The sequence below is a fragment of the Dysidea avara genome, chromosome 6, assembly GCF_963678975.1.
Source record: "Dysidea avara chromosome 6, odDysAvar1.4, whole genome shotgun sequence".
NCBI lineage: Eukaryota > Metazoa > Porifera > Demospongiae > Dictyoceratida > Dysideidae > Dysidea > Dysidea avara.
The window spans coordinates 35,048,507-35,067,556 of record NC_089277.1 but is presented as its reverse complement, the minus strand read 5'-3'; the positions used below and the strand labels follow the sequence as shown (position 1 = coordinate 35,067,556).

General features: G+C 39.3%; 2 protein-coding genes across 5 annotated transcripts in view; one reads left to right on the top strand and one right to left on the bottom strand.

Moving 5' to 3' along the window:
- Positions 1-19,050, top strand: part of LOC136258179 (uncharacterized) — a 53,401-nt gene that overhangs the window by 373 nt on the left and 33,978 nt on the right. Inside the window, exons 1-6 of one of the 4 annotated variants that reach the window (XM_066051502.1) lie at positions 13,524-13,774; positions 13,843-13,912; positions 13,969-14,052; positions 14,102-14,143; positions 15,735-15,875; positions 16,223-16,373. Coding sequence is in view for 1 of the 4 variants with exons in the window: in XM_066051504.1 (XP_065907576.1) it covers positions 14,138-14,143 (6 nt within the window). In the remaining 3 variants the exon portion in view is untranslated. Of the gene's footprint in view, positions 1-13,429; positions 13,775-13,842; positions 14,053-14,101; positions 14,144-15,734; positions 15,876-16,222; positions 16,374-19,050 lie in introns of those variants that run through there. The other 3 variants (XM_066051501.1, XM_066051504.1, XM_066051500.1) reach the window with 3 other exon arrangements.
- On the bottom strand, positions 10,685-13,289 carry LOC136258172 (uncharacterized). The gene has a single exon (XM_066051492.1). The coding sequence runs from the start codon at positions 13,214-13,216 to the stop codon at positions 10,751-10,753; it is 2,466 nt and encodes an 821-aa protein (XP_065907564.1). The 5' UTR covers positions 13,217-13,289; the 3' UTR covers positions 10,685-10,750.

Genomic DNA, 19,050 nt, shown 5'->3' with positions numbered 1-19,050 from the left:
CGTGACTTGATCCCAAGGGGTACGATGCCTCTACAAATCACGTACGCCCTTTAGTTCCAAATCAAAAATCTCCAGCGATTCGCCCACGCAAGTAATTAATGCTGCTTGAAAACTAGTCTTGAAAACATAATTATTTATAAACAATACAAGCTTACAGTGATACAATACTAGTTCCTAATCATGAACTAATGTCCTTCAGAACCCAGTAATAGCCTTAGAAATCACACTATGGCAATCACGTGTGACGTTTCAAATCACAAATCCAATTTCAAAACACAAAGCAAGTTTCAAATCATGTACAGATTTGCAAAGGTGTCGCACCCCTCGCTTGATCCGCAGGCCACCCAGATTCTGCCACACTCAGAGCCAACCTTGTTGTGACCTAGTCCGGCGCTTCCCGTCCCTTCACAAAAAGTAAGGGTCTGGTGAAATACAGATACTAAATCATTTCTACCGCCCAGATTCGGCGGTAGCCAATTAATGCGTACCAATGACGTTCACACATAAATCGCCTTGGCAACACAATGCATTTGTTTGAATTGAAGGGCAATCATCTGACGTCACAAGCAGTAAGTGTGCTGTCTAATTAAATTCCTTTTGAAATGATTTGGTATTTGTATTTCCCCAGACCCTTACTTTTGCGAAGGGGCAGGCGGCGCCAGACTAGTTGTGACCATGGACTAAACTATCAGCCTTAAGCGATTTATAGTATTCTCTGGTAACGTTCACTAGTTTGTAGAGCATTTTCATACGTAATCTTAAATTTTGCCTATTCGTCCGACATTTTAGTGGGTGTTACTATTCAGTGGACTGGACTACTGGACTGGAGCACTAGACTGGAGTACTGGGCTGACATATTTTTGTTTTTTGCATATTCTGTGATTGGATTTATGGGTCTTGCTAGTAAGCTGGCACCCTTAGGGCACCTGCAGCCCACTCAAATGCTGAAGATGAGCAGTGAAATTAAAGGTGGACCGATACCGATACCAGTATCGGTATCGATGCCGATACCAGTGGTATCGGTATCGGATCGGTATCGGTAATACAAGGTACAGATACCACAGTAGACACTCACCATTTTTATTTAACCATCTCTAAGCTAAGTTTCCAGTAGCTAATAACTTAGCTGAGCTAATCAGTAACTTAGTTGAGTTAACAAAGTAGCGAAACAAAGCCTTTGTTACTCTTTTCCAAGTATTGCTACAATTGCTCAGTGTGTATTCTAATATATTAGAACACGTGAATCCTTTGTAATTAAATGGTAGTGCAGTTGTTCCTCAAGAGATAAGTTTATAACTACTTGGCTTGCTTTTTCATGAAAAGGTTTGGTTGAAAAGCTGTAACAAACATTGTACAATTATCGGCCGCCCACGCAATTAATTGCCTTATCAATAAGCTTACAAGAAAACTACCTCGAATCAAGAAATTATTATTAATCTACCATGATGTTTATCATGTTTAGCTGTTATACAATGAATATTTTAAAACTTGATTGAACTGAGATCAATCAATTACTGTAATATTTTAATAGCTTGCTATAAATTATAACTGACTCTTATCTATGTGATTTTTAATGTTTTTCCTTACCTGAACATATCAGTTTGTAACTGTGTTTTCAGTAATCATAATCATAATCATAATCACAACAATGAAATTTCTATAATAAACTTGTCTAGGCTTCAATGTATAGTATCGGTATCGGTATCGGCAAATAATTTCAGTACAAATACTCGTATCGGAAATATCAGTAAAAAGTGGTATCGGTCCATCTCTCTAAGTGAAATATAAGAAAACTGTATTTCACCATTCATTATGCCACTATTACTAATTCCTTACCCTGTAAAGTTGCAGGCAGTCCAGGGAATGTGACAGCAATAGTTAACCAGTGATCAACTTGCCAGTAGACAATATCTTTTGAGCAAGCCGGCTTAACAGCAGCTAGCTAGTCTCGTGTGGCCAGACCTCTAATTCAGTGCAGGGGCTTACTAATTAGATATTTTTCAGCACAAGCACCGAGGACAGGCGTTTATAGTCTTTAATTGAAAAGCCCCTGCACTGAAACAGAAGTCTGGCAGCAAGACTAGCTTGCTCCTCAAGCTTGCTCTAAGGATATCTCGAAGGATATTGTCTACTGGCAAGTTGATCGCTGCCAGTTAACTATCGCTATCAAATTCCCTGCACTTCCTGCAGCATTACAGGGTAAGGAATAAGTGCTGTATAGTGGCATAATGAATGGTGAAATACAGCTTTTGTATATTCCACTCCTCATCTTCAGCATTTGAGTGGGCTGCAGGTGCCCTAAAGGTGCTAGCTTACTAGCAAGACCCAACCATAGAATGTGCAAAAGCCAAAAATATGTCAGTCCAGTAGTCCAGTCCATTGAATAGTAACGCCCCATTTTAGTGCACAAAATAGTGCTTCGCAAAGTCAGCTAGTTCACGAAATATATCGTGCCTCTACAGTGTTCTATTGGTGAAGAGAAGAAATGTTCGATTTTTGAAGAGAATTCAGTTCGACTGAATGTGGAAGGAGTGATGAGCATTAGGAAGAAGTGGTAGTAAGTTTGTAGTGATACATGAGTTGACTTGGAAGGTCACTAGAACTTTAATAATAGGCCTAATGTATTTCGCAGACTGGACTCGCGGACTGGACTCATGCACTGAAATGGAAACAGCTTTTAAACAATAACCCAGACATTATCCATCTCTTGCAACACTGGAGACCCCACTATCGAGCTACAACTGCTGATACTGCTCTTCCTTACAAGTCAACAAACTAGCACATGCACTAATTAATTAGAATACACTTACGATACACAAGTACCGGCAGTGATAAAGCGTGATAGAGGCTATTGTTGTAGCGTAGATGTTTTCCTTTATTGTTTTGGCACTAGTGCTAGGGTTGCAGAGATGAGCCAGTAACAATTCTTAGCAGGGTAGCTATAGATATGGCACCGCCCGGCGAGGTGATGGGGCTATGCAAATAAACTGGCTCATCACTACAGTTCTAACACTAGTGCTAAGTACTGGAGCAACAAAGGAAAACATCTAAGCTACAACAATGGCCTCTATCCCGTTTTATCACCGCTAGAACCTCATGTATTGTAAGTGTATTCTAATTAATTAGTGCATGTGCTAGTTTGTTAACTTGTAAGGAAGAGTAGTATCAGCAGTTGTAGCTCGATAGTGGTGTCTCCAGTGTTGCAAGAGATGGATAATGTCTGGATTATTGCTTAAAAACTGTTTCCAGCTCAGTGCGTGAGTCCAGTCCGCGAGTCCAGTCCGCGAAATACATTAGGCCTTAATAATAGACGCTTTGCAAAACCATACCCACTGTTCGAAACTATTGTTGCAAAGCAAAACAGGAGGCAAGGCATGACAATACTAATTACCTTGACTGCTAGCAGTACAAGACAGTACAGGTACCTATTGTGTTCTCCGCTGCTGTTGCTACAGCCACCAATTATCAATGCAACCATCACTGACGAAGATAGGATCCTCTGTAAATGAATGAATACATAAAAGCACTGCTCTGCAGGATGTGTGCCATTCACATTCCAGAAAACCACAGGAGTGTGAATTGAGAGAACCCATTGCCATGCAAGCAATGTGGCTCACCAAGACCTCGGTTCCATATCTTTTGAACAAAGTATCAAATCAATATCTGCCGGAAATGTTTGTATTTAAATAGAATTACAATAACTACAGTGTAAACTAATCAGCATTTAAAAACTGTATCTGGGAATCTACAAAGATACTACAGTTTACGTGTCAGCAGCACAAACATGGCGAGTAGAAACGAGTAGAAATTGTGTAAAAATCATATCAAGTGTCCACTGATTTAAGACCACTAGCCGCACTACGTCTTGTATCTGTCATCATAGATTTATAAACCCAAGGGATTTATAAATCTATGCCGTCATACTTGATACTAGGGCTCAAACAAATAGTGGTTTACTTTATTCGAATATTTGCTCAGCTCTTACAAAATTAGTCGAATAATTGGTGCTGATAAGGTTTCATTGCAACGATTGCAATTCAGTAATTAGCTAAGGTGGCCACTACCAAGAAGCCTACAAATAACCACAAACATGTTTGTGGCTTTGTATGAATAACTTAACTGAGAAGAAAGAGATACCATTGTGCCCGTTTTGAAAGGATTATCACAGTGATAGTACTATGATAGAAAGTGTTTATAACACAGAGGTACCGCCTGGAGTAAGCCACTAAACTGTACGAAGTCTTGTGCTTACGGCGATTCAACACATATTTCTATAGGGTGATTTGTTTGTAGCTAATCCCTATGCGATTCACTGTGGAATTAGTACATCTTCACCAATTAGTGGCTGCCTAATGGTATTACTACTCTTCCTTTTATCACTGTAGTCTTTTTGTTACATTCATTTTCATTAGCATCGCCAGTCTTCGTTTGTTAATTGCTGACAGCTATTCACATGTTACCATATAAAAATTTACCCGGGCTGGATGGACTGCCCTTGCCTACCACCCCCAGCACAAAGATGGCACGTGCTGGACAACTGAATTAGAAAAGACCAGATAACTAATAAAAGCTTTAAAAGTCCCTGTCCTCATCAATGCGGCCCATCTCAGAAGAGGCATCACAGGATGGACCTACTTCCACGTATGCACATTGTAGCTGACTGAAGTAGAGAAAAAGACAATGTGCATCGGATAAAGGCCAGAGCGTGACTGTAGCTAGTAGAGCTGCGGAAGATAGATGGTCACCTAAACAATGGTAAAAAACTATTGCCTCCCTTCCCATACCGGTGGTTGCAAACACAACGGGAGTGAAGGAGGCCTGCTCAACCTCTGTGAAATGGTCACCATACTTGCGCTTCTTCTGTGCCTCGTGACGTCGATATAAAAATGATCATGTGTGATTAATCGTTTATTAATTTTATCATTCGTCTACAATGCAAATTAATAATTATTTATCCAAATATTTGGCTAATCATTTGAGCCCTACTTGATACGTCACGCTATCTTCAGATAAGTGTGAGCAAGAAGGGTACGTACACTTACCACGCTATACACTAGCAGCTTTATGGTTTTGAATACTTAAGATGAAGCCCTTCCTCTTTTCTGAATAGTTTCTCTTAATGTCGAGCTTAAGGTGCAGTGCTCCTATTTCCAGCAAGTACAACAGAGCAATCATTGCAATATTCTCTGGCTAATACTAGTGGCTGATGGGCAAGTCATGGTTCAGTGTGACCGGCTTGAATCTACATAGCATTGAATACCATCAGACAGTATTTGTGAGCTGTATATTACACTCACAATAAGTTTTTCACTATTGCCTAGTAAAAAAGTTGTGGAGAGTGAAAATTTTTAATCGAAAAGACTTTCTTTACTGCAGACTAACTTTCAATTAATTTGTTTTTATTTATTAACGCTTTACAGCACAAGTGCTGAAGGTCTGTAAAACACCTGGTCCTACAGCCTGCTCAAAAACTTTAGCTACATAAGGTGTGTTTGAAAAGTTGGAGAAAGGAGAAAAAGAATCCACAACTGGACCTGGGCAGCCTTGTACCTGCAGCCATCCAATTCCCCAGAAGCAGCAGCTGGGTTTCGATTTCCAAGCTCAGTTCACCCAACACTTCATCATTTCCTGAAAATACCTTTTTCTTCCTGAAAAGAAACTAAATAGCAGTGCAGTAAGATAGTATGAAGGAATATGCCATACACCGCTATGTACACTGGCTCCAATGGAAATGGCGGCTCGGTTACCATGGTTTTTAAAGAAAGGTGTGGTTTTGCAAAACATCTATTGGGATTTGTGTGTGTGTGCATACGTGTGTGTGTGGGTGTATATAAGTACATTACACTGAAGTGAACCATGGTTCATATAATATATGCCATGCCTTGTAATTAACACACACACACGCACACACACACACACCATAGAGCACAAAAACACTATACACATGCAAGTAACGTAACAAAGTTTCACCATAGTTTGGAATTGTAGAATTAGTTGTATGCTTCCTGTAGCGATGGAGTTGCTCATAGCACATCGATTGTGGTATTTAGTAAACATAACACTAGGACTTGTCCATTCATTTCAACAAACATAGTGACAACGTTATCTGCCGCTAACAGCAGGCAACCATCATTGAAATCTTCTGGTATGTCTATAAAAGGAATCCAGTGATTCTACTCAAACTGGATGGGATGATTGGTCACTTGATGCTAGAAAGGGTTCTTAGCTTGAACTGGCGTAGGTGATTAATCATACTGGCAGGCTATTAGCCTGCAAATGGGCATGACATGCAGCAGTTTGTCACGTACCTCAAACCACAGGTGAGTATATAACTTACCTATGGCAATGATAATACAGATAATCTTTCTTTATATGACTTATCCTGTAAGACAATAACATCAATTAAGATTCAATTGTGGGATTGTTGCTTCAATTTTATCTGCTACCTTTACTCCTCACTGATGACATTTTCTGCTACTGTTTGGTACGAAGAATCGACTGCAGGTGTGTGTATAAATACTCACCTGCTCCCACAGTAGGTATATATATATATATACTTACCTCTGGTTTGAGGTCTATAATCTCTATGTGCTTAATATACAACTTGTTGCTCCTTTGAAGGTTCACGTGAGCATGGTGTATGTTTTCATCAGTGCCTTTACCATCTCATCATTATGCAATAGACACATTCCAAAATTACATCACCGTCATAGCAACAGCTTTCTGTCATTTTCATTGGGGCTAGTTTCTGTGTCTTCGAAGCATAGTGTCAATGCTGCACAATTGTTATGTACCTGAATGCATTAAGAAAAGTAATAGGACTGTTACCATTGACGGAAGGAAAGCGAAGGTATCTTTTCACAACTTCCCAGATGAAACAAAGCATGACCTAAGACAGCGGTTAGTTTATGCAATTCTACACAATATTGGTAAGGCACTAGAATGTAGCTATACGAGGAATGATAGCATAAACACTCAGTGATGTTACAGGCAGTGTTGGGCAAGTTACTTTGTAAAAGTAACTAGTTACATAATTACATATTACTTGCAACAAAACTATTTAGTTACAGTTACATATTACCCATAAAATAAAGTAACTGTAATAATATTACATATTATATTACTTTGTGTCCACAGCCTTAAGCTGTCACGTGTGAAACTACCACATTATCACGTGACATGATTGCGTTGTTGGACAATGTGCAAACCTTGGTTATAAGTAAGAAGCTGGTGAATAAGCTTCATTCAGTAGGCCTCGTTGTGGTTAGGCGTTACTCAGAGGATTACTAACGAGATTAGTAACTTCGTTACTTTTAATAATAATATTACGTCATATTAGACTCGTTACAGTAATTATATTACTTAGGTAACGCGTTACGTTTGTAAGTAAAGTATCTTGCGTTATATTACCTGTTTTCATAGCGTATTTCGTTATATTACTTTGTTACCACAAAAGTAATAATATTACGTAACGCGTTACATAAGTAGCGCGTTACTCCCAACACTGGTTACAGGTCCTTTTTACCATACTCTGCATGCCCTAGTAGGCCGGGATGCATGGTCAAACACTTGACCTGACTGTATGTTTTAATAGATTTAAAAATGTATAACTAGACAACAACACCATGTAGCTACCTCGTGTAGCTAGCCTTGACTCACAATTCAGAAACAAGCAACTTATAGTCATGTGTCTGTCATACTAATATAATTGTACTACAATAGTGGAACACTTTCAACCTGACGAAGATTTGTTCTCTGCACTTACAAACAAAGGACTTTTACAATTTTTGGTGTAGTTACAGAACATTGCAGGAAGATACTGTGCCTTCTATTTTTCCATTTGATAAATCTAAAAGTTGGATTTCATGTAATAGTAGTAAGGAGCAGATGAAGACAGAAGAAAATGTGAATACTAGTGCAAGTTCCAGTACTACAGAAGAGAAAATGGATAGTTGTGAGTTGGAAGGAGTTGGTCTGAAGACATTTTTGGGCTTGACTGTGCCTAACCAATGCTGACAAGATGTCATGAAGGGAAATTGAGGCTGGTTTTAGGATGATAATTTTGGCTGGAAAAATCCAATTCTTCATTATCTCTAATTACTATTGCATGTGTTTTACTACACAAGGTTACTAGCTTCAGCCTTGTTGCTGGTGTAACTAATTATTTACAACACACTTACAGCTTAATGCGATCTGCCTTTGTTTAAGTTTGGTTAAGTCTGTAGCATCACAACAACACAACCAGAATTTCAGCTCAACAACCTTAAACTTCTCAAGGTTGCGACCACCGATGGAAGCCCCCAGGAATATCCGCTTCCGTTAGCTTTAAGACTCGTTCTTCCACCATTACATCAGCAGCTTATATAATGGTAACTGACACCTCATGACCCCATTGAAAATGTTGCTATGACTGTGACGTAATTTTGGAATGTGTCTATTGGGCTATCATTGGTTAAGCTTATGAAGTTACTGTCAGAAACTAGTCACCATGACACTATTACTGTTATTGTAACTATTATGCAGTGGCGGATCCAGGATGGGGCATTTGGGGCAAATGCCCCCCCCCCCCCCCCCCCTTCAAGAAATTGCATACAAGATCGAGATACTCTAATAGAGCAGTCAATTACTCTAATAAAGCAGTCACAATGTTCATGAGGCAGTGTAGCTTACCTATGAAGCTATAAATAGGATTTTATTTTACATAACAGACGTGATATAGTTGGTAAGGATAACTAGCTATTATTGTCGTGACCTTTTTTTTTTTTTTTTTTTTTTGGTCTTCAACTGGTTTTCAGCAAGTTTTTTTTGGTCTTCAACTGTTTTTCAGAAAGGTGCCCCCCCTCTTTCCAAACTCTGGATCCGCCCCTGTTATGTAATGTACTTGTTGTGTTGTACTACCACATGCACGTATGCCTGTTAGTGCACTTCATGATCAGTGTGAACCACATGTACCAGCTCCTTGTAGATCACGAGTACAGTTAGATCGTCCATACCAAATTGTTAAGAATAGAATCTAGTGTACTTCAGATTACCTATCACATTTTGGTGCAGGGATTTGGATGGATACCCTTTAGTGCGCCCGAGCCTCTAGACATGGTGGATGCCCATTTATCATGAAGCTTCTGACCAAACCCCAAGCCATTACTGATGCTGATGATGAAGTTACTTCTGAGTCGGTCTCTGAAGAAGGTAACTCAACCTTGTGCAAAGCCAGTTATTGGCAAATAAATGCCAATTGGAGGAACTGGACCAGATGATCTTCACAGCGATAACTGTTGCACAAGATGTTGATTATTGAAGATGAAGTAGCAGACGCTGAAATGCACCACTTCAATCTGATGGAACGAATTGCCTTTTTACGGAAGTTTCCTAGTGCCTTCGTAGCCAAGTGCACCAGGACCCTCATACAGTTGCATACAACAACAGGAACTAACAATCAACACTGAACCACAAATTAGAAGAAAAAGGAAACATTGACTGGAAAGAATAAAAAGTACTTGAAATAGTGGTGTTATAATAGTTGTTTGTCTAATAACGCTGATAACTACTGTATTAGCAACATACATGTAGCATCCCGTCATTGTAGAAGCTGCAAGACTAGCATGTAACATATTAGTCAGTGTGGGCTTTTGGCAAGAGTCAGTGGTTTACTGGTGGACAGCCTTATAATGTTGGCCAGACGTGTTCTCTGTTGATTTTTCTACATATCAGCCACTAAGGAGCCAGCATAGCCCTGTAATCTCGTGTCTGGACTCCAATCGCGGTCTGCCCCAGGATTCTTGGCAGGTCACGTGATCTCACGTGATGCTCCAGAAATAATTTATATGTGACCAGATTTTACAGAACCGATCCAAATCGCACATCAGGCAAAATCAAACTAAGTGGATAGCTACACTATCGTACTACAAGTTTTGACCCTCAGCACTACTCAAACTACACGAGGCTGGTTTTTACACACGTCTTTTCTGGGTGGTGTGGAGTGCTCAAATGGCGGTTTCAGGCCTTGTGAAGGACCTGGCTTGGCAAGAGTCAGTGGTTTACTGGTGGACAGCCTTATAATGTTGGCTAGACGTGTTCTCTGTTGATTTTGCTACATATCAGCCACTAAGGAGCCAGCACAGCCCTGTAATCTCGTGTCTGGACTCCAATCGTGGTCTGCCCCAGGATTCTTGGCAGGTCACGTGATCTCACGTGATGCTCCAGAAATAATTTATATGTGACCAGATTTTACAGAACCGATCCAAATCGCACATCTGGCAAAATCAAACTAACACCACCAGTGGATAGCTACGATTATGATTATTATTATTACTGAGCAGTCAGCCCTGCTGGTGTGCTCAGATTTGCCCGAATGCATGTAGCGTAAGCGACCGATTAACGACCATAGCACGTACCTTGCAATGTATTTTCGTGCTGGAACAACCTATCATCATCCAGTTTTCACTAATAACACCGTCTGACCTTGGTCTATCACGTGATGAATTTTGACTTGAATGTCGAGTTTACTTTTTTCTCCACGAACGGAAATGTGATAGCATGTAAAGTACCGTTTATCGACCACCGGTACTTATTATCGATCGTCAATACAAATGCTGCATACGAATTATCGACCAAGGTCTTAGCTATAATACTTGCAAAAACTCTGCCACTACCCCACATACCCCATGCAATACAGTTGGTTATATAGTGTTATGACAAAAAAAGTCATTGTAATCGGGTATACATAACAGAAGTCATGTGCATCACAAGTTTATACAGTATATTTATCCACACAAAAGGTACAAAGTCTTTGTTGTCCGTCACTGTCCATTACAGTCTCTTCCACACAATCTTCATGCACCCATCTTCCACATCCACAGTAGATCCACTCTGCTCCAGCACCTTCCAATACATCATCTTCATACCTTCCAAAGCACATACAACATGTATCTGGGTCAATAGCTTCATCGTCCTCGTCCTGTCCAGTGCAATCAACAGATTCATCAGTTCCACTGATCACAGTCAAAGTGTTAGTCACACTTACATCACTATTCCTGACTCCAGATGTGGCTGTTCTAATAACAGTGCTAGTAGCTGCAGTAGCAGGTAGATTTTTGGTACATGTCTGATCCTTAGGCTTTCTCTTAGCATTTCCTCTTGTTGATGACACCTTAGCCTTTTCTTGCTGCTTCATTGCCTTTTCTCTAGCTTTCTCCTCTGCTTTTCTAGCTTTCTCTTCTCTTTTTCTCTTCATTTCTTCTTCTCGTTGCTGTTTCTTTGCAATACGTTCAGCCTTTTTTCTTTCTTTCTCTATAAGTGCATCTTTCTTAGCTTTCTCCTTTTCTTCAAGCATGGCCAAGCTTTCATCGCTTGTAAGTAGTCGCGCTTTGGGTACTGATCTTTTAGGTGCAGCAGGAGTAGTAGAGGTACTAGGATTTGTTACTGGATAAATGAGAAACTCTCTTAAGGGCGGGGTAGAATTCTTGGGTGATGATGTGATAATGGTTATTGTACTCTGATTGTCTACAGGTGGTAGTGAGGTAGCAGCTGATCCAGGTGAAAGTAACTGCTGCTCAGAATTTGTAGGCAGTTGCTCAGAAGCGACTGGCAATTGCAACTCAGAAGATGTTGCTTCAGGTATTGCTGATAACTGCATATCCATAGAGACCAGTTCATCAGTTACTTCATCTTCAGGATATTCGATTGGAATAGGACTGATTGGAGTAATTTCCTGTGAAGAATCAAGTAATGATCCACTTTCCTGTTCTGTAGGGATGGAAATGTTCACCTCTGGATGATGGAGTCTCATCCATCTGATGTAGTTGGCATCTACGTACAAGTCATGTCCTTCTTCATATCGTCTCTCGAATAACATCTCTTGCTCCAAAGTAAATCCATCCCTTCTTTCATCTGTGGAAGCACCACTGTTATCTCCAAAATTCATATCACCTTGGCAAGGATGTTCAGCATTAGAATCATTATCAGAGTTTCTTTCAGGTCTGACTTGTACAACACGAATAGCAGAAACATTAAGTGGATAAACACCACAGGTTCGAAAGCCTGATATGATATTTGTTGGAATAACAGCTTTTGACCAGGCTTGAACAAAAAGACTGACAAAGTTGAATTTTGTAATTACTTTTCCAGGATTGGTCTGAAAAAAATCGTGACACACAGTTCTCCACTGTGCTTTAAGTGGGGAAAAAACTGTACAGTCTAGAGGTTGAGCCTCATGAGTGGTGTGTGGAGGCAAACATAGAAGCAACACTTCATTTCTTTTAGCATGCCGAACAACCTCAGGCTGATAATGGGTACTGTGCCCATCTAGGAGCAACAGAAGTGGACGTTCACACACTGCGTGCTTCAAGAAGTGTCCACTCAACCAAGATTCAAACAAGTCAGTGGTGATCCACCCAGAATCACTGTAACCATAAGTCATACCAGGCAAACCACCACTGGTCCATGCGTGGTTAATACCTTTTGCTTCAAAAATTACAGTAGGTGGGATGACTTGCCCAGTAGCACTCCCACAAACAACAATAGTTATTTGTCCTTTTCTGCCTGTTGAACGATATCGAACCTTTTTAGCTCCAGTTTTTGTCACAATGTTAGGTGCCTTAGGATCCAAAGGGACTCCACTTTCATCAACATTATATATCTGCCCTGGGGAGTTCGTTATTCCATGTTTCTGCATCACAGTCTGAAGCAAAGTAAAGTAATCACTAATTGTCTCTTCGTTTACTGCATCCATGCGAACATGTGCAGTATTATCTCCTCTTCTTAATGACAAATCACCCTGCCTATCCCTGAATGACCTCCACCAACCTTGAGTTATCCCACTCTCTTTTCTTAACACACCCTTTTGCTTTGCATATGATTCTGCAATATTTAGAACGTCTCTTCTTGTCTTCCCAAAGCCCACCTCAGAAGATTCCTTTAAAAAATCTGCAAGTTCTTTCTCTTCATCATCATTTAGGTATTTTGGTGGACCAGATTTTGTCCCATGTTTTACTCTGCCACTAACCCTATCTTTTAATGTTGTAGCTGGAACACCATAGACTCTAGCAGCTTCATTAACTCCACACGTGATGGTTTCTACAGCTTCCATGGCATTTTTCATTTGCTCATTTGTCCACTGCTTCCTTCTTTTCTTAGTTGGTGTGTGTAATACCGCCGGTGCTGACTTCGAACGCTTCCTTTTCTTCAATACTTTCCTCTGTCCTTGGCGTCGTGGCATATCGAACAACCTAGTAAAAAATGATTATAAGCAATGGTTACAAGCTAAACATATATCACTATACATAATTAACAGCTTACAGGCGACTAAAAATACGTGAGAATTGGCAAGACCATTAGCACGAGGTAGTAGAATAACACGGGGAGTAACCGAAAGAAACACGGAAAATACTTAGGTCGATAATAGGTACCGGTCGATAATCGGTCGCTTACTATAACACAATTACAATAATGATTGTAGTCCAGTTCTAACAATTACAATAATGATTGTAGTCCAGTTCTAAAAATGTCAGCATCTGCAACTTCAACAAGATTTACTGGTAAGGAGTTCCAATCATTAATTGTTCTTGAAAAATAACTATTTTGGTGTGCAGTGGTAGATACATGTGGTAAGATGTAGTGCAGGGGATGGTACTGTCTCGTGGATCGTGATGTTGGTAGGTAGTATGGAGGAATTGTAAGTGATATTTGTTGGTAAAAAATTTTGTGTAAAGTTTGTAGTCGAGATAATTTGCGGCGAGTCTGGAGAGTTGGCCATGAAAGCTGATTTAACATTGAGGTGACAGAACTAAGTCTACCATAATCATTCATTATCCAGTGTGCTGCTCTTCGTTGTATTTTTTCTAGCTCTACAATATCTCCAGTTTGGTGAGGGTCCCAGACGTCAGATGCATATTCTAGTTGTGGCCTGACCATTGTTAGATAAGCAGATTCTTTAACTTGTTCTGAACATTTGTTTAAGTTACGTTTCAGGAAATTAAGTGTTTTAGATGCTTTAGTAACAATACTAGAAATGTGTGGTGACCAAGATAGTGATGTATTAAGGATTACTCCCAAGTAAGTATGTTGATCAGATAGATTTAGGATGTGATTATTGAGGGTATAGACGTGATTGAATGGTGTCAAGGATCTTGTACAACGTATGACAGTAAGTAATACTTAAGTGAAAATAAGTGTTGTTCTATAGAAATTGAAGAATAATTGTAAATGTCATGGTTCCTGACTAGAATTGTAATTCTAAAGGTTATGATTTTAGAACGGTAGAACTAGAACTTGAACTGTATTTTTTTAAATTATGGTTCTAAAACTGGAACTAGAACTGTAATAACTAGCTGATATTGGAACAACACTAGTATGAACTTGTACAAGTACAAAAGTAATTATAGTCTCTTATTTCACAGTTAACTTACTGTCCGTTAAATTCAATTTTAAAAATTTTCAACAAGTGCTATAAATTAAAACTACCGTAGATTCCCTAAAATTTCGGCATCTCTAAATATTCGGCACTCCCCGTGCTTTGAATGCAATGTGCTCTAAATTTCGGCTGACCTTACACAATATGCTACCTCGATGCTGGATGAAGTACCAAGTGTGAAATTGTTCAGGGAACGTACTCAACAATATCATCGTGTGACATCACGGCTACCGCACAACGATCTTCGTTTCTGTTCACAGCTCTCCTGGCCCCACATCTCCTTTAACACGATACCCCCACAGATAACACTTTGTTAAGCCATGGAACACTTTATGCAGCATCTGATAGCGAGATTTATCACGAGATAGTTCAATAATATTACTGATTGTGGTTTCTATTTTTTATTACTTGTTGAAATCCTTAATATTACGTCTGGGTGATTGCATTCAAAAGCGATGTAGTATTGACATTGACCATCCCTCCTGGATAATGTAGGCAATCATAGTATATAGCGCTGCGGCCAAGTGAGTGTTGTGGTATCATCAACTCTGCCTCAAAGCATTCCTGTTGGTCCCTGTAGAAAAAAATTCATAAAGTAAGCTGTAAACGGATCGCAAATAACATAGCCATGAAGCGTGCAGACTGTATTAGGGATAGATCCCTAAAAATTCGACAATAGCACTGGGTTGGTACATTTTTTCCTAATTGTTCGGCCAGACACGAATGGAATTAATTTATTTATGCCAAATTTTTAGAGAATCTACGGTGTCTCAGGCATTGGCATTGGTATTTAAATAACCAATATAATATTGAACATGCTGTTTTTCTTATCGGTGCAACTCTAATACGAAGAACCCTACAAAATGCAGTAGCAAAACTCAAGTGATTATAAGACACTTCTGTTGTCTTCTACCAGAATGAAGTGACAAACTGTTCTACTACACTGGTGTTATTCATGTTACAGTTACGTACATAACAATAGTTAGGTATAGTTGATTGGAGGATATCAATAATTATTCTTCATATTGCGCACCCTACCATTGAAGTACAAAATTGTGTTACTCCTCAATAACAATCAATGATTAGGTGGTTCTGCTTCAAGTTACGAAGTTGCCATGTGCTACTATACACCCGCAGTATACAACCTTTTTTCTACAGATGTTTATAAGTGGGTTTGTAAAAAGTGTCAGTGGAACTATAGGTGAGGAGTAGTGCACACATTAAAAAAAGATTTTCTATCCCAGGCCCATAATCTGTAGTTATAATAAATGCCCTCAATATAGCTTGTCATACATACAACATGTATATACTGTATCACCTACAGCTGAATTGGATGCAATGTTGGAATCACTAAAGAAGACGGTTGCTGCGTTTATGGATCAGGACTTTGACGCACTTGCCAATCTCTACACTGAGGATTGTACACTCGTTCTTCCTGGGAGTGTACCATTAAAAGGACGAGCTGGTGAGTGCAACAAGGGATCAATCTAGACTAAACTTTACATTATTAGTGCTATACTGTATACCATCATTCACCTCTTGTTTCATTACTTTTATCGTTTGGATCCCTAAACTATTACTTTTTAAATATTCTAGTTGTACGAATTAAACTTTGTGGTATGTATACTAAATATGGTGTGTTAGTTTGCCCGAAGTCTTGCTTAGAACGGCTGGAAACTAGCAATTTTGATGGTAGCGCAAATGCCCACCCATGCCCTATCATATCTATGCCTATGGTGTACATATATTTGTAATGAATGGCTTTGTAGAACAAAGCCATAATTTTGTAATAAATTTGTATCAATTTTACAGCTGTAAAAGGAGTAGCTAAGGAATTTTCAAAATTTGGAGTTGTAGGATTAAAGGTTTCTAATGAAGAACAGCGTCCGATGGGTGAATATATCTTTGACACACATGAAAGTCAAGCTTTGGACAAAGACAACAAAGTAATGGATACGAAGAAGTAAGAAACATGTAGTGTTAAATTGTTCCTGATCAGTTATACATATATGAATCATTACGTCACATCAACATATCTCTTTGTACTCTATAAATCTGCTTTTCCTCTATATACTTTCAAATTCCAAATGTTTAACCAAGTGTTTTTGGTAACAGTCAGCTTAACCTTAGATGACTGATTTTGTGATGTAATATAGCACCATTTGTACACAAAGCAGCTTGTTAAGCTTTACATTTGCATAAGTAGTTCTATATGTCTACACAGTACAGCAATTGATAACACTGAGGTTCGTGAACGCATGGATAGAATAATAATACATCCCAATATTTACACCTTTGAAGGAATAATAGTTCAGTTACATTACAATACGTATAGTCCCCCCATCTCAAAAGTTTGTCCTAAGTTTGGCAACAAAGGCTGAAACCAGTTCGGTGGTCTCCTGTTCCACTGTGGATAGCATATTAATTCATAAGCAGACTCTATGACATAATGCGAGACTTGTGGAAATACTGAAGACTGTCCATATGTTTGTATTGTGCTATCAGTCTGTGGTATACTTTGATGTTGAACACAGTCATTGTACCACTCCCATTTGTTACCTTCAGATTAACGGGAGACTCAAGTTCTACTTGCCTTGCCATCTAGGTTGTAATTTGCCACTTGTTGGGACAGACAGCCAGACTGGATCTCCTGGTTGAAAGGATTTAGTCTTGGAATAGTGAAACTTAGCTCTGTGCAGCAGAAGCCAAATTTGTATGAACTGAATCTTGCAAGAGTGTTAACTTAGCCTGTAGCTCTGCAGTGTACTAGTTTGGATCAAAGGCTGTTGGTGGTTTAAATGGTGAGGGTTGTGGCTGACGTCCAAACATTAATTGAAATGGAGATACTCCTGTTGAGGAGTGCTGTGTCATTCTATATGCATACAGTGTATACAGTACCAATAGCAAATAATGCTCCCAATCATCTTCTTGATCCACATAACATCTGAGCATTTGCAATATAGAATGATTAAAACTTTCAACCATTCCATCTCCTTTGGGATGATAGGCCATGGTTCTTGACTTCTGGATACCAAAGCCTTGCAGCACTTAAGAAAAAAGACAACTTTCAACGTTTCTGAGTGTACGACTGTTGGAATACCAAAGTTACTGCATAACTTTATGATCGCATCACTGATTAAATTTGCTGTCTGGTCACAGAGTGGATCAGCATCAACCCATAGGCAGTGGAAAGGGGGGGGGATGGGGCTAGGGAGCTGAACCCCCCTTCAGAATGATATCATGCCGAAATTATCCTTCTTGGAGTGGGGCTGAAAACCGTGATAAATATCGAGATACTCTAATAGAGCAGTCACAGTATTAGAGCAGTGTAAGGGTTTTTATATAGTTTATCAGCTATAATGCGTAGCTGGTGAGGTGGGCAGCTATTGTCAGCTGGCTGTGACCTTTTTTTTCTTTTCTCACCTTACCAAGCCAGAGACAATGTAGTGCCTCAGTTCATTTCTGCTCCCCCCTCATACCAACTACTTCCTCTGCCACTGCATCAACCCATTTAAGAAAGTATGATAACCAGTACGTAGTGGTGATTCTTACAAGATATTGCGAACAGCTAACGTTTCCCCAGGGATTGCCTATTGGAATGTTTTGAAGTGGTGCCTGAATAGGGTGTGAGAAAATTCTATGAGCACGTGAGCAAGTGCCAAATATTACGTATGAAAAAATTTCCCTTGCTGTGCCAAAAGTTGTATTTACATACCCTTCATGTTGCTCTTGCCCCAGTTCTTTGTTGAATGAAAAAGTTTGTGTGCTATTCTTCGTGTTACTCATTGTGTTATTTGGGAAATTTACTAAGTTAATGTTAATTCTAGTTTTGTATGTTCACAATATGGGTGTGCAGCTAAGGCTGGCATGCTTAGAGAGCAAGAATAGCTGGCCCACATCTTGGTACCACTTTAGTGTTAGCTAACTATTACCTATTGTAGCTAGGTTAGCAGTCTGCTCTGCAGTGTTTTGGTGGGTGGAGCATGCTACACGAATGTCCAAGAGAAGTTATAGCAGACAGGTACATCGGAATGTGATGTGGTAGTGGTGATGAAGAGGAATATGGTGTTGGTAATGAAGAGGAATATGGTGCTGGTGATGAAGATGTTGATAAGGAGGATGAGGAGCTAGACCAGTTTATAATAGATGACTGGGATGGTTGGGTTTTGTACTTTTGCTTTGTATTTTATTGATATTGGTTTTGTCACTTACTTGTCTGTCACTTTATAGTTATTACTTATTTCAGTACTATATTGAACTTGGCTATGTCAGACCAAAAGTTGAGATGTCCAAACACTTTGGCATAATTATGTTCAGACATATTGTCAGAACAATAATTTTGGACTCTGGTGAGTCCTTCATGAGAGGTACCAATATAGTCTCAATCACTAAAATTAGCTTCATATATATATATACAATATGGTCTTCTAAAAATGTGACTACAGAAAACTACAACATTTACATTGCACGGGTCACTGTGTGATTTTACCTTTACATTAATCTTCTCTGCTGCTTGTTTATGGCAATCATTATTGGAAGCTTGATACATTTTTACGAATATCTTGAATGGTTCTGATTACTAGCTGAATCTGTTCATTTACATTGACTAAATCTCTTTTGTAGTGAGGTGGTAATACCTG